Source organism: Lampetra planeri, chromosome 52 (genome assembly GCF_965212315.1).
Source record: "Lampetra planeri chromosome 52, kcLamPlan1.2.h2, whole genome shotgun sequence".
NCBI classification, from domain to species: Eukaryota; Metazoa; Chordata; class Hyperoartia; order Petromyzontiformes; family Petromyzontidae; genus Lampetra; species Lampetra planeri.
In genome coordinates this window covers 2,760,952-2,774,937 of record NC_136158.1, presented here as the reverse complement: position 1 = coordinate 2,774,937, position 13,986 = coordinate 2,760,952, and the positions used below count along the sequence as shown (strand labels likewise).

Sequence of the window (13,986 nt, the reverse complement as noted above, 5' to 3'; positions counted from 1 at the left end):
TGTCGCCTAGTGATGCTGGTTGTAATTACTGGCGAAACGTCGTACTCAAATAGTAAATGTTGTGTATTTACTCTCCAACACACAACCGGTGTGCTGAACTTGTAACAAATTGGCACGTGTTGTTTACGTGACAAACCTTGCTAATTGTCGGGTGGTCGCGGGTTTAATGACACATTTATATTTACGCGATCTAACCCAAAAACCTATGATGGATAATATTGGTCGCGAAAGCCTACTACACGTTAAACTGTGCAATTATTATAGGCTGCGTTCTCCTCCCCTGGCTCGTATGTGGGCGTCGCGGTGGCGAGATGTTAACCACCTCTCCTGATATACAGGAGGTTGTGGGTTCAATCTCAACCCTGACACCTGCTGTATACTTGGGAGTTTGCCATGTCTCTCTCCCCCTGTGGTCGCGTGGATTTACTAATTGGCTGTGTCGGGTGGTGGTGGGTTTAACAACACATTTATATTTGTGCGATCTAACCCAACTAAACTTCCATTATGCTTGTACTGTAAGCTTATTATCGATATAACCAAAAGGATGTACACAGTCACATTTCTAATACGCAGCAGTTGAGGACATGAAGACCCCCCGAAACAACATGGATCAGTGCAGTAGAGCACAACTAGGATGCATTACATGTGCCAGGTCTAACAGTGGGATTAACAGTGTGCTTGGAAAGTAAATATCTTGTAGGACTTGTTCCAGTTCTATAATTAGCAGAGCTCCTCACTCATCGTGGGTCACCGGCTCAGTGGCCCACATGACCGCGAATGAAATAATTTAAGTAATAAAAATCAAACGACATCACAAGTCTCCATTCTGCTTTCTATGAAGGTAAACTATAAACAGTACATTTGTATAGCCAAATTTACAAATGTGTTGGATTGTAGCTCTCCGATGTGTTCTCGGGTTGTGCCCGTGCGCTGTTCGGCATGACGTCCCGACGTTCCCGCTCCACGCGCTCAATGAGCTCCCAGCAACACGGGAGATAAAAACGTCGGACGTAGGGCCGAACAAACACGCGCTCGTTGCCAGACAACGTACCGGAGGGCCGTGCAGGCCACAACCGCGAGAACCTTCGTGGTGGAACGTTCCGCGTCGTGCGCGTTCGCATTTTATCCGGGGCCGCCGTTCCTCCCCGACAATACCCTGGACAATCTAGCGTGGAGCCGACTTCACACAGAAGAATTTCACAACGCTGCAAATAACCGTCACGCAGCGCCCCCCCCCCGCCGCTCGGCATTTTCTCTCGAGCCAAAAGAAAGAGCGGCAGTGGGCCCCCTCGTATACCAGCCACGTCGTCTCTCCTCCTGCTCTTCGTGCGTGCGCGCGCGCTGGGATGAAACGCGCCGCTTTCCGCAGGAAACTCCCGCGAGTTTACAACGCGGACCCAGTTTCCCCCCCGCGACCCCATTCCCCCGGCGCACCAAGGTCAGAAACACAAAAGGCGGGCGTCACGAGCGTGGCTGCCATCGCCGTGATAAACGGCCGCCACCTCCAGGTGGTGGTGTGGACTCGAGCTTTCGGGTTGTTTTTTTTTCCTTCCACCCATTTTTAGCCAAACGCGAAACGACAAAATCGTAGCACGCACACGCGCATGCACACACGCGCGCACACATACACGCGCGCGCCACGCTCTCCCGGCCATTGTTCGCTTGTCACCCAAATCTGCGACAGTATCCGACACGAGCCGTAAGGAGCGCGTGTGCTGCTGCTGCTGGTGGCCATTCCACCAGCAGCTTTCATTCGCTCCGCTCGTGACGCCATTGTTTCTGACGGTGTTGATGACAATGTTACTGCACATACGAGGAGCGCAAAGATGATTGCAAAAAAAGCGAGCACTTAGTGCTTTATGTGGTTAGCGCACTGCGTCACAAACCCTGCAAAGCTGAGTTTGACTTCTGCCAATGGCCAGAGAGAGTTGGTAGCTGAACCGGTCCTGGGGTAGCCTTCTTCATCAACCCACACTGCTCAGTGTGGTCAACTATGGTCACACAACCTCCATGACTGGCACGGCAAAGTGAGGCCTCCACAACTCTGGCTGTCGCCTGATGAGGCTGGTTGTAATTACCGGCGAAACATCACGGTACGCGAATGGGAAAAAAATTGTGGGTTTCTTGCTGTGTTTTTCACACCTGACGACGATTGCTTGTGTTCCAGTCGAAACGTCGTGCGAATTTTATTGTTTTATATTTTTATTATTTTATTGTTTCCCTTCTACGTGACTTTACCGAAAGAACCAAGAATATGAATCCCTGCAGCCACGAAAGCTTTAAAATCACAACACATTTATATTTACGTGAACTAAACCAAAAACCTCGAATACAGACAATGTATTTTTATTTTTTATTATCCATCAATGTGCGAGTAATTCGGCCTATATTCCAGGCAGGTTCAGCATTGGGATAATTGGCCAATTCCATATTCACAAGTGCCTGGCCTTACGTAACAGGAAACTGGAGGAGTACCCGGCTAATACCCACAGGTACGAAGGAATAAAGCGCTCAAAACTCCACACACATGCATTCAAGAAGCCATGGCTGTTCTACCATCTCCTGGACCCTTCACTTCCCAAAAACTAGAATACACCTAACATTCCCAGGTAGTCCCCCATCCACGTACTAACCAGACTCGACGCTGCTTGGCTATCAAAAGCTGCGACGTGATCGGGTGCAACCAGGGCGACATGGTCACATGCTTGTTAGCCCATACTTCACACCGCACTGCAGCACAAACCAATGTCGATCTGGGCAGTTCCATTGCGTGGCGTTCACTTTCATTGCACTCATGCAGCCGGGGCAGTTAACCATCTACACAGACGGCCCTAAATGCATTAATAAAAATTGACCGCGTGACTTAGTGGAAAATACAGATGTGATTTACGTTTGGTGTCATTATGGGGTTGGCGCGGGCTGTGTGGGTGGTGCAGTGGCCGTTGTAATATCCTCGCTTGGGTTCAAATTAGCGAAATATGCATGTGCGCGCACACACATATCGCGCTGTGTTTATTCATAACATACATTTTTTTTACTATTTCCACCGAAGGATGAGAGATATATTCATGGAACCTTTTTGCCAGTATCAAAATGATGGACAAAAAAAACAGGCTTTACCCTTTCTGGCAATAAAACAGGTGTGAAGATGTTCAAACACCAAACAGATAACCATTGCAAGGCATGGAGACTGCATTAATCGCACGTACTTGTGGCAAAACATGTAAACAAACGTGTTCCAATAATATATGCATTGCGTGTGAAACTGATTGGCCTACACCAGAGAGAATTCTTCAAGACTTTGTGTCACCTATGTGGTTTTTTGTATTGCCAGAAAGGGTAAAACCTATTCTTATTTTTTCATCAAGGATGAAAGCGTTTATGCGTTAACTTCATCCGCCCGCCATCAAACTGTGACGGCGCGCACAATACCCCACACGTACAGATGGGTTGGTGTGACAAGACCACCAAAGCACGACGGAGAGAAAGCCTGGGCAAACGCCAATCGGAAACAAATACACACGGCTATTCCTGAAGCAGTCGAATGGGATATCAAATCTCGACATCAATTTGTAATCTGTTGCAATCCACAAAAATGCCGTACGAATGAAGAAGAAGATGGTCCAATATGAGTCGTACGGCATCGCATTGCTATTCGGGAGCCACCCTATCAACAACAAACCAAAGCGGTGCCCACAACTTGTAGACACAAACGAGCACAAAAGGGCAAGATTTGGAAAATATGGAGATGCATTTTGCCTCAACGGCTTTCCGCTGGCCCTGATAATCCGCAGGCTTCCACGCTTGGAATCCAATACCTCCGAAGTCACACACAAGCTGGGAAGCGTGACAGAATCCTTCAGTCTGCATGGTTTTTCCCGATGTGTCCTTATCTTTTTAAATATATAAATGAATGTAATAGAGAGGTGTTTTACAAAATTCAAGTCTTTGTTGCGAGCGTTCTTCACAATTCGATACAAGAAACTAATTTTACACAAGCAAAACATCAGTAAGTGAGTAGAATAAAAAAATGTTGACCCACCCATTTACCTGCTTTGAAAAATACATAGTAACAAAAATAAATGACAGAACTTTGTCAATACATTGCTGGATGAATATTTCACTATGCTGGTCATGATGGTTGGTAAAGGTGGGTTATAGTCAGGGTTTCGGGGGGTGGAAAGGCATCCAGGGCCAGTTCAGATATCATTCGCCACTGATGTGACCCGTGACTAGAATATATCTCAGGTCGCTGGGTTCATAGCGCAGTGCATGACGCAACTGTGCCAATACATACAGAGCCCCTGACTCCCTGCTCTTTGAGAAACATGATTAATATCAGGCGTTCTTTACCACCCGCTTCACAGCAAACAGCACACTTTACCAGCTCTATGCAATATACCAGGCCACAGCAGAAAACGAAATGTGGCTCAGTCAATCACACACCGAACTTTCGTTGTTTTGAACACCCCCCCCCACCGTCAGGAATGCTGCCATGATGTAATGGTTAGCGCCGCCGCACTGGGATTCCAATCCAGAGGGCGCCAGTTTGATTCCATCTCCCGGATTGGTTTCTTAAATCTCCCCACCTCTGTCAAACCCACCATCAGTACCAGTAGACTACGGTCGGTCAATCGGCAAGTCGCGTGCAGCTGAGTAAAGTGCGGTTACTCTGACCTCCTCCAAGACGCCTGAAAAGCATGGAAGAGAAGGCCAATTGATCCCCTGGAGGGGCTCTCTAGAGCTCCCTCTCGTGGAAGCCCTTCTGCCGGCAGCGGCATGAACAAGAAATCGCAGGGGCTGCACCTTTATCCGACATCAGCGTGTGCAGACGCGATGTAAAGGGGCGCGCTGTTGTGAAGGTGCCCGATACCCCCAGGGAGGCGCGAGTGTTTTGTGTTTGGCGGAGATCTCTGGTGTTGAGTGGAGGCCGGGCACATGTTCCAAAAGTCGAGGAACGCGTCGATGGACGATTAAAGATAAATACGTTACACCATGCGCCCGTAATCACAAGAGGCGGAGTGATCCACACAGTTGAGCAGAGCTGAAGTGAATCAGGGACGGGGGCCACAGAGAGATGGAATGTGTTCTCGTCGTTTAAAGGTGCCACATATGCGAGAACAAATTCCATTCACCTAAAATGTTGGAGCCCAGAATTGGCGGCCTATTTAACCTAACGTCAAAGTTTAACCGTCTCATGTATCATCATCATCATCATAAGCCACGGTCAATCCAATGCTGATCAAAGGCCTCCAAAAAACCACCACTACACCTCTAAAGTTCCTGCGATGTAATAATCCACCGAGCGCCCGTGCAAAAATTTATTTGATCACTCCATCTCCCTCGCTGGACGTCCTCTCTCAGCTGCTACCTCATTGTTATTCTTGACCACTGGCTATCGTCCCTTCGAGTGACGTCCTCTCATGCATACATTATATATATATAACTGGTGTAATGCTATTTTAGTATTCAAAAGAACCTTCATACGTGTTGAAAACGTTTCATACAATTTTACAGCAGTCCACCACAGTGCACACGATTCACTTTATAAATTAACTCCATAATTCCTCTCAAGTGTCCTTTCCAGCTTCTCTTCCCCAACAAGTCCATTTGTCCCCCGCACGCTACACAGATTAATCTATTTATTTTTAGATAACTAAAAAGATACAAGGGTTGAGAAGAGAGTTTCACAATTCTTGCAGCCTAGTACAATTAGCGTGAACTATAGCCTTGTTTTTTTTACCAAGGTCAAAGGTTCAACGTAACCCATCATTAACACAACAGGGCTATGGTTCCGTCCTGTGAGAATGAGCCATTACTGGACTCTGGACGATGAAATTTACTCGAGTGCTGCGACTCGTGCGACTGACTTTTTGGGGTGCCACGGTGGCAAGCTGTTAACTCCCTTGCCTGGTATACAGGAGGTTGTGGGGTCAATCTCGACCCTGAAGCCTGTATGTTTGGAGTTTGCATGTTCTCCCCCCCCCCGTGGTCGCGTGGATTTTTCTCTGTATCCTCCGGTTTTTCCCCTCCGCATTTGGAAACACGTTCCCAGTTTTTGGCTGCGTGAAATTTCCACCACGTGATAAGCCACTTCGTTGAGCTATCATTTGTGGCCAGATTGCTTCTGGAAAAAAGCTGTATAGCTCAGTGGGCTTTAGTTGGTGAAATTAAAATAGTTTATAGACTTACTTATAATTGCAATGTAGAAGATGGCAGGGAAATTGTAGCGTTGAACAAGCTAATATTCTTTCACATGAAAGGGGATATCAAAATATAGAACTTAAGATCCTTCCAAAAACCCTACAATTCATTATAAATTCCTAATATTCTAGCAGCCACCATCACCATGAATGGAGGCGATGTAAACATATCTTTGCTCTTAATCCATTAATTGCCAAAGCATTTAAACATACACCAGCTATGTATTTCATAAGTAGAGCTAAATCGGACGCTAAATTGCGTGACAATAAGCTGTACTCATCTTTTCCATTATCCTTGGCTCAGAAAAATCTAATTAACCACGTCCCATTTCACTTCTTTTTTTGGTACTGCTCGATTTTTCAAATTCCCTCCCATCAGTCTCTACCCCCAAGTTCTTATATCTTTATTCAATTCTAGAAACATCTTAACTCCTGATAATTGATAATTGGTTCTTTACCCTTTAATCTGGCAACAAAACTGACACCTTTTTTTACAAGGAGTCATGTTTGCATTGACCACAATACCTGCGGTCGGAATGCAAACAAAAAACACAACTCTGATAATGTATGCACTGTCCTTGAAATTGATTGGTCCACACCCGAGACAGCTTTTCTTAGAGCCTAGTCTCACATGGTGTTGGACCAGATGACGTCAAAAGCTGTCTCGGGTGTGGACCAATCAATTTAACTCAATTTCAAGGACAGTACATACATTATCAGAGTTGTGTTTTTTGATTGCATTCCGACCGCAGGTATTGTGTGGTCAATGCAAACATGACTCCTTGTAAAAAAGGTGTCAGTTTTGTTGCCAGATAAAAGGGTAAAAAAACAATTATCATATTTTGCTACTGGCAAAGGAGGTTCCAATGGTGATCTCAACTCCTATCTACTACACCTTCGCTCGTGATGTTTGTTGCTGGCTACTTGGTGTATTGGGGCCTTTGGCCTGTCGTAACCATCCGTGACCATGACAAAGGGACAGGAATTCACAGTTCTTTCCCTTTTATCCAGGCAAGCCAAAGAATTTCCGACATGTTTTGATGACTGTTAAAATAAGTGAATAATACGCTCATTTGTGGCCACACCAAAAAATAAATTGCCTTAATTGGACGATTCACACTGCAGTTAAATGTTACATACAAAAAATGAGATTTTAGGGTCAATGGCCAAATGCACTCCTCAACATACCATCGATGCACAGCGATATTCAGGAAACAACAATTACTTAAAGCAGGTGACACCCTCTAAATTATACGTGGGTGCCACTTGCTTGTCTTGCATCTCCCCTAAGACAAAGACGAGTGGCAATAGCTCTCCCTTCCAACACCAGCACATTCGCCGTGGTCACTAAGTGCCCCATTAAGTTATGCGTTTACTATGTGGTGGCTTTGTTAAGCACCGATCAATGCGGCCTAAGGTTCTTCTCCCAAGTGTGAGCCACTGTGCCCCAGCATTGCACGGCCAGTGCGTCACCTCGCCCGTGTTTACCCTCGATGTAGATTAAGCACAATTATAAATAATGCCGTCTGACTGGCTAAGCGCAGCCAGATGCAATGCGTGTGTATCCTAACATTTAAGTGTTCACCATCATCGTCGTCGTCAGCCACGATCAAATCGACTGCTGGATGATCATCCCTAAGTCCCGTGGAGCTGCGATGCATAGCAATCCATCTGGTGCCTGCACAGGAGTTCATCTCATTGCTCCACATCAGCAACGAATATCCTCCCGGCAGCATTCCCTCCTTTGGCTGCCACACAAGACGTTAGTCTCGGCTACAAACTATCACTTCTTCTTGCAACGTGTGCCCAAGGCTACATATTCAGAATGTCTCTAACCTTTAAATAAATATTCTCTAATGCACGTGTACCTCCTCTTATGGTAATTCTGAAGCTTCTTTGCACACTTAAAAGACTTCCTTATATCTTTTTCGTCAACGTCCAAGTTTCCAATCCAATTTTCCCCAACAGTGATGCAGCATAAACGTGATAGTAATCCAAATGATTATGTTTTACACTTAAGTGTATTTTTTTAATGTCCCATACCAAGGTAGATTTGATGTGACAAAGAGAAACCCTGAGACGTCACAGTAAAAGTTAGATGCCTCGAAAATCACGGGACTTTTTTGCCAACGAGTATTACTTTCTTGCCGAAATGTATCTGGAGGAAGAAAATGTTGATCCTCGGAGCTGCAATTTATGCAATTTCAGCGCAAAACCAAATTTCTAAAGTGACGTGTTTCTTTGCCCAGTCACCGGATGCCGGAACACCAATTTCCTAAGCTCAACAACCCAGTTTGATCACAGGCGGCTGTAGATTGTATTTCAAAACACAGGATTCTCAGCGATGTCTGCTCAGCACTCTCTCTCAGAGCCGCGAGCGACTCTCAGTTGACATCTTCTTAGTTCTTTCGGTAAAGTCACGTAGAAGGGAAATAATACATTTATAAAAATAAAACAAAATAAAATGATTCTCACGACGTTTCGGCCACAACGCAAGCAGCCGTCCCTCAGGTGAAGAACAGGTCTGTCGGGAAGACAGCGTCTGAATGAAACACCACCAGGCTTGGAGCGACTATTTAAGCTGGGTTGGACGGGGAAGAGCGCCTTGACAAAATAATTTGCATATCAAGAGGAATTTAGCATATTTATGGGAAATGCAGATATGGGATTAGCACTACTTGTGAAATGCGTAAGAGGTGGGCGGGGGGTTTTCAAAGTCATATTATGCCCGTGCATTATGCAGTATGCAGGAAACTTTCCTATCAACAACCGCCGTCTCACCTTGGTGCGTCCGTTGATGTTGTAGATCCCCAGGCGTCCGGCGCAATGTCTGATCAGCTCGTCCATCTGCGACATCAGGTAGGCGATCTTCTCGCAGCCCGGCTCGCTCCCGCTGATCCACGCGATCTTATCGCCGCGGATCGCAGACGGCGGCGAAAGCGCCGCCCCGGCGATGACCGACGACGAGGAGGAGGAGGACGACGATGAGCTGGAGGACGAGGAGGTCGAGGAGGCAGCAGAAGCGGGCGACGTTTCCGAGCCGCCCTTGGCTCGCAGCTGACCCACGAGCTGCCCGTCGCAGAACTTGCCGCTGCCGTGGAGCCGCTTGACCTCGGCGAGGATGGCGCTGCCGGTCTCCTCGCCCAGGAAGTCCTCCACCATGCAGATGCCGAGTTTCTCCATGCACGGCACCACGTAGGAGGTGGCGCGCTGAGCCATGCTGGGCCGTGCCGGTTGCCCGTTGGGGCCACGTCCGTTGCTGTTGCTCAGAGGTTCTGGTGTCGCCCCCTTATCTGTCGCTGACGCCAGCGTCAGTGGCGCCGTTGCCTGGGTAGGTGACACAGACGGTGGCAAGAGCGGCGAGTTAATGAGGCATGCGGCAACGTATCGAATCACTCATGAATATCGATTGTAAAGTTGATGACTAAACCCAGAGACCCGAGTTATGTTGCTGTCCACGGCTAACATGAGTGGCAAGTGATATCAGAACCGGACCTCTCCTTCCCCCGTCCCCATTACCAACCCGTACCAACCAGAGCGGTGAAGTATGGTAAAAAAAAAAACACCACTACCAACCCTAATTAAAAATGGGCAAAATTATTATTTCCTATAATTATTGTAAATTTGTATGCAAATGATTAACAACTTGAATTCCCACCCAGCTATCCGTGGTGTCAACTCCCCAACCATGCTCATATCCGGGTTCAAGACCTTAATTTTCCTACGACTGACCGCCTCCCTGTACAAAGTACGTAGCATTTCCCTCGCTGAATGGGGTAGATGCGCTCCAAAAAATAAAAGATGCACAAAGTAAAATCGCACGAGACAGATGCCTGCCGAGTAGTGCACACAGTATACACACAATGTTGTTGCATGTTTGACTGCACAGCCGCGTATGAGTGAATTCAAACCACGCGGAGCGAATTTTGGGTAGAAATGTTCGCCGCAACTACGCCAAATTGCACAAACCCGAACACACGCAAAAATAGCTAAACCTCTATGCTCGTTATATCTGGATCATATGGCATTGTATTACACCATTTTTATAAATTAGGAGGCTCAATGGAGTGAAAAAAACTGAACACACGGGACACAGAACAAAAACAAGCAATATAAATAAACCAAAAAAATAATGCATTATTAAATGAAACCACAATCGCCAAAGCGTAACAATTCATCAGCCCACTGGTGTGTGCGGTGGCACGGGGGAGGGGTGGACTATTATTGTTACATGTCAGATGGTTTGCAATGGCCACTGGGGCCCACGTGTTTATTTAGCTCAACGTGGCATTTAAAATTTAAATGTATCTACTTTCCCACTATGAGTTCTGTTCTTTCAAGAACGTTGGCACCGCAATAAACCAACCGGTTAAAGTAAAGAAATGAGGCTCGACTTTTACACAGTATAATATAATATTACACAGTATATGCAATTTAAACACAATGTGAGCGATAAATAATTATCACAAACTATTGTTTTTAATAATTATTTCATAATATCCGGCCAGATGGCTCAGCAGTAGTGCGAGTGGCTTGCAAATTGAAGGTCAACAGTTCAAGCCCTGGCTGGGGGATGACTCAGCGCATCATCCCTGAGTAGTTGATAAAAAAAATGAGTTGCACTTTGTAGGAAAATCAACAAAGGTTGTCCTATGGATCGACTCGCCACAAACCATCGAAATGTAGAATTTCCATCACTGGCTCGGCTATAAACAATAGATGAGCACCACTTCAACGCTCATTTCAGCAAAAATATCACCTTATAAATTTTTTTGACAAATAATTCGCCAAAACACAGCGAAGTGAAATTCTCCTCTCTCTGGCTCCGAGCGAGGTCACATCAGGTGAGCGTGGAAGGCGTTTTTTTCGCAAGCCGTCTGTAACTCAATCAGCGCTGCTGGACAAGGCAGACGTGGGTTATCTGGCATCGGTGGGCTTTCATTTTACCCACATCTGGTTTCGTTCACATGCACCCCCGCCGAGGCCACCCGTCCAAAGGTTAGAATTAGCACAGCGCTCAAAGTCATGGCCTGCTGTGCACGAATCACCCCGTATTAAGGTTCTAGCGGCAAGAATAGACACCATTGCATCATCGGCCATGATCAATCCACTGCTCGAGAAAGGCCGCCCAAAGCTGCCACCGTTTCTCACGGTCCTGCGATTAAATAATCCACCGAGCATTCCTCACACGGACCCAGTTTAATCGCTCCATCTCCTTCGGTGGACGCCCTCTGTCGTGTTCCATTGCTTGGCTGCCAAATATTCCCTGACCCATCGGCCATGCCCTCTTCTCAGGACACACCCCTGCCCGAGCTCACTAACTTTTTTTCTTCACAGTTTCAATTGTCGCGCAACGTTAACACTTTTGCAGACCTTTGTCATTCCACTGCTGGATGAAGGCCACCCCACGGCGCGTTGGTCGTGGGGGTTGTTTGACCCGACTTCACCCACGCTCGTCCCGTACGAGTTAGTGAAGGAGAGAGACGACCCCAGGGCCGGTTCAGATATCACTCGCCTCCCGTGTTAGCCATGGCCTGGAATTGAACTCAGGTTTCAAGGTTTATTGCCCAGCAATCTAACCATTGCAACGACAGTTACAATACTAGTGCATAATAACATCAACAATAGCTAGTGTCACCAAAGCTTTGCACGCATGCCATTATCTTAATTACGTTTGGACTGTACAGGCAAATTATCAGAAAGGGTTGTAATTAAGGCTAAATGCAGTAAGAGGCAAGGTTTTACATGCCAAACACTCCTTGATGCAATTGGCCAAACATCTCAATGCAGGACCGTCCTGATGAATTGTTTTTACAATCACTGGCATTTCCCTCGGTTAACTAACAGGCATTTAAATATCATTATTACAGTATTGTTATATACTAGTTCTACATATTCAGTCTCGCCAAAATGCAGAGGCAACTAAAGACACTTGAGCTAACAGTCGTATAACATATTACGAGCGGTGTCATCATCTTTTTGGAACTGAATGCATCCAAGGGAGCGTCCACCGAGGAGATGGAGTGATCAAATGAGTTTGTGCACAGGTGCTCGACGGGGATACGCGAAGAGAGTCCGAGACATTGTTCCTTAAACTTTTGACCACTCAAGGAGATACAAACATTCTCTCTACTCTTTGGTTCTTTCGGTAAAGTCACGTAGGTAAAAAATAAAATACATTTGTTTTTAATAACGACGTTATGGGCGCAATGCCGTGATGGGAATTCTTATATATATATGTATTTATTTATTTTCCTCCTACGTGACTTTACCGAAAGAACCAAAGAGTATGGATCCTTGCAGTCACTAAAACTTCAAATCTAGAACATTCTCTCTCTAAATACCCCTGATAGAAAATGATTTATATTACCAGAACATAATTTCTTCAGCTTTCTGTTTTTTTCAAGGAGGGGGGGGGGGGAGTGGGGGCATTTATATATGACGATTAGGGTAGTTTCAGTCGGGTAGTTTACCCAACTTAATATCATAAGTAAAATATGGAAGAACCCCTCTTAACGACGGCAATTGGTTCCAGGAAACCGGTCGTTAAGTGATTTGGTCGTTAAGCGAGTATAGGAAATAGATATTAATATTTAAACAATGTATATTAATGTATATGAATACATTCACTTACTAACATTATAAACAATATTAAAAGAAACATGGTTAACAAATGTGTAGCGAGTCCAACCGAGTCACAGACGTTGCCTTGGGAGCAACACTTTTATTCACAGCAACACAACATCACGTGACCTACACTCGGATGTTGAACGCCCATCACACCACGCTACGGCAGAACTAGACACGGTCCCGCTATCCCGGTCCGGACCACGAGCCGAGTCCCGGACCGCGTGGCTAAAGACTTCTTCAACCTGACGTGGATCTTCTCTCACCAACAGACAAGAACTCCGAGCCCCACACGGGGCCTCCCACCGTTATATCGGCCCGGGCTGCGTCTGGCTCCGCCTCTCGCCCCGCCCACCTTCTAGATCTCTCTGGCTCTTCCCCGAAGGCTCCCGAGAGCTCTTCTATACCACGTGACCACCCCACGGCCCCCTTCCACCGGTGGCCCCCCTCCAATATCATCCGGTTACGTGTCGGCAGGTCAACCAGCGTTCATGCCTCAACGTAACCCTGGCTGGCTGACACCCTTTCACGCTGCCTCACAGGGAGCCCGCACCGCACACTGTACATGGTGTCCCCGCGCTAACCGGCGCTCACCCAAGCCCCGCTAGGGCTGGTACTACGCCAAGTAACCGGGCTGCACATATTGACAACATATTATCCGCCGTGGTTTCGCAGGCCCGGCACCACACAGTGACATTCCCAGTCACTACAAATGTATCAATTCATATTTACAGTACCTCCAACAGCCCATCGTTAACAGAATGGTCGGTAAGCGAACACATTGGGCTCTATGGAGGCACTACACTACACATTGGGCTTTATAGAGGCCTGTCGTTAAGCGATTAGTCGTTAACAGGGGTGGTCGTTAAGAGGGGTTTTACTCTACACCACTAGACACTACACTACTTGTCACTCTACACTACTATACATTACACTATACACTACACAGTGGGCTCTGTAGAGGCCTGTCGTTAAGTGTTTCGTCGTTAACAGGGGTGGTCGTTAAGAGGGGTTCTGCTGTAATTAAATATTAGAAGTAAAATGTATATATTTTTTCGTCTGAAAGAAGAGGAATAAACGTCATCATTATTGTCCGGATCAACCTGCATTTGCATCACAACCCCGCGGACCACCTGGAGGAGCGTCACGAACCACC

General features: G+C 46.5%; 1 protein-coding gene and 1 long non-coding RNA gene across 4 annotated transcripts in view; one reads left to right on the top strand and one right to left on the bottom strand.

Moving 5' to 3' along the window:
* The window catches only part of LOC144734690 (uncharacterized), a 45,578-nt gene that overhangs the window by 25,226 nt on the left and 6,366 nt on the right, over window positions 1–13,986 (bottom strand). For all 3 annotated transcript variants that reach the window (XM_078616995.1, XM_078616994.1, XM_078616993.1), the window contains exon 2: window positions 8,985–9,530. In XM_078616995.1, coding sequence (XP_078473121.1) covers window positions 8,985–9,530 — 546 coding nt within the window. The remainder of the gene's footprint in view (window positions 1–8,984; window positions 9,531–13,986) is intronic.
* LOC144734691 (uncharacterized) lies at window positions 1,033–13,921 on the top strand. Its single transcript, XR_013588536.1, has 2 exons — window positions 1,033–1,438; window positions 9,063–13,921. It is a non-coding gene; the product is annotated as an uncharacterized LOC144734691 (long non-coding RNA).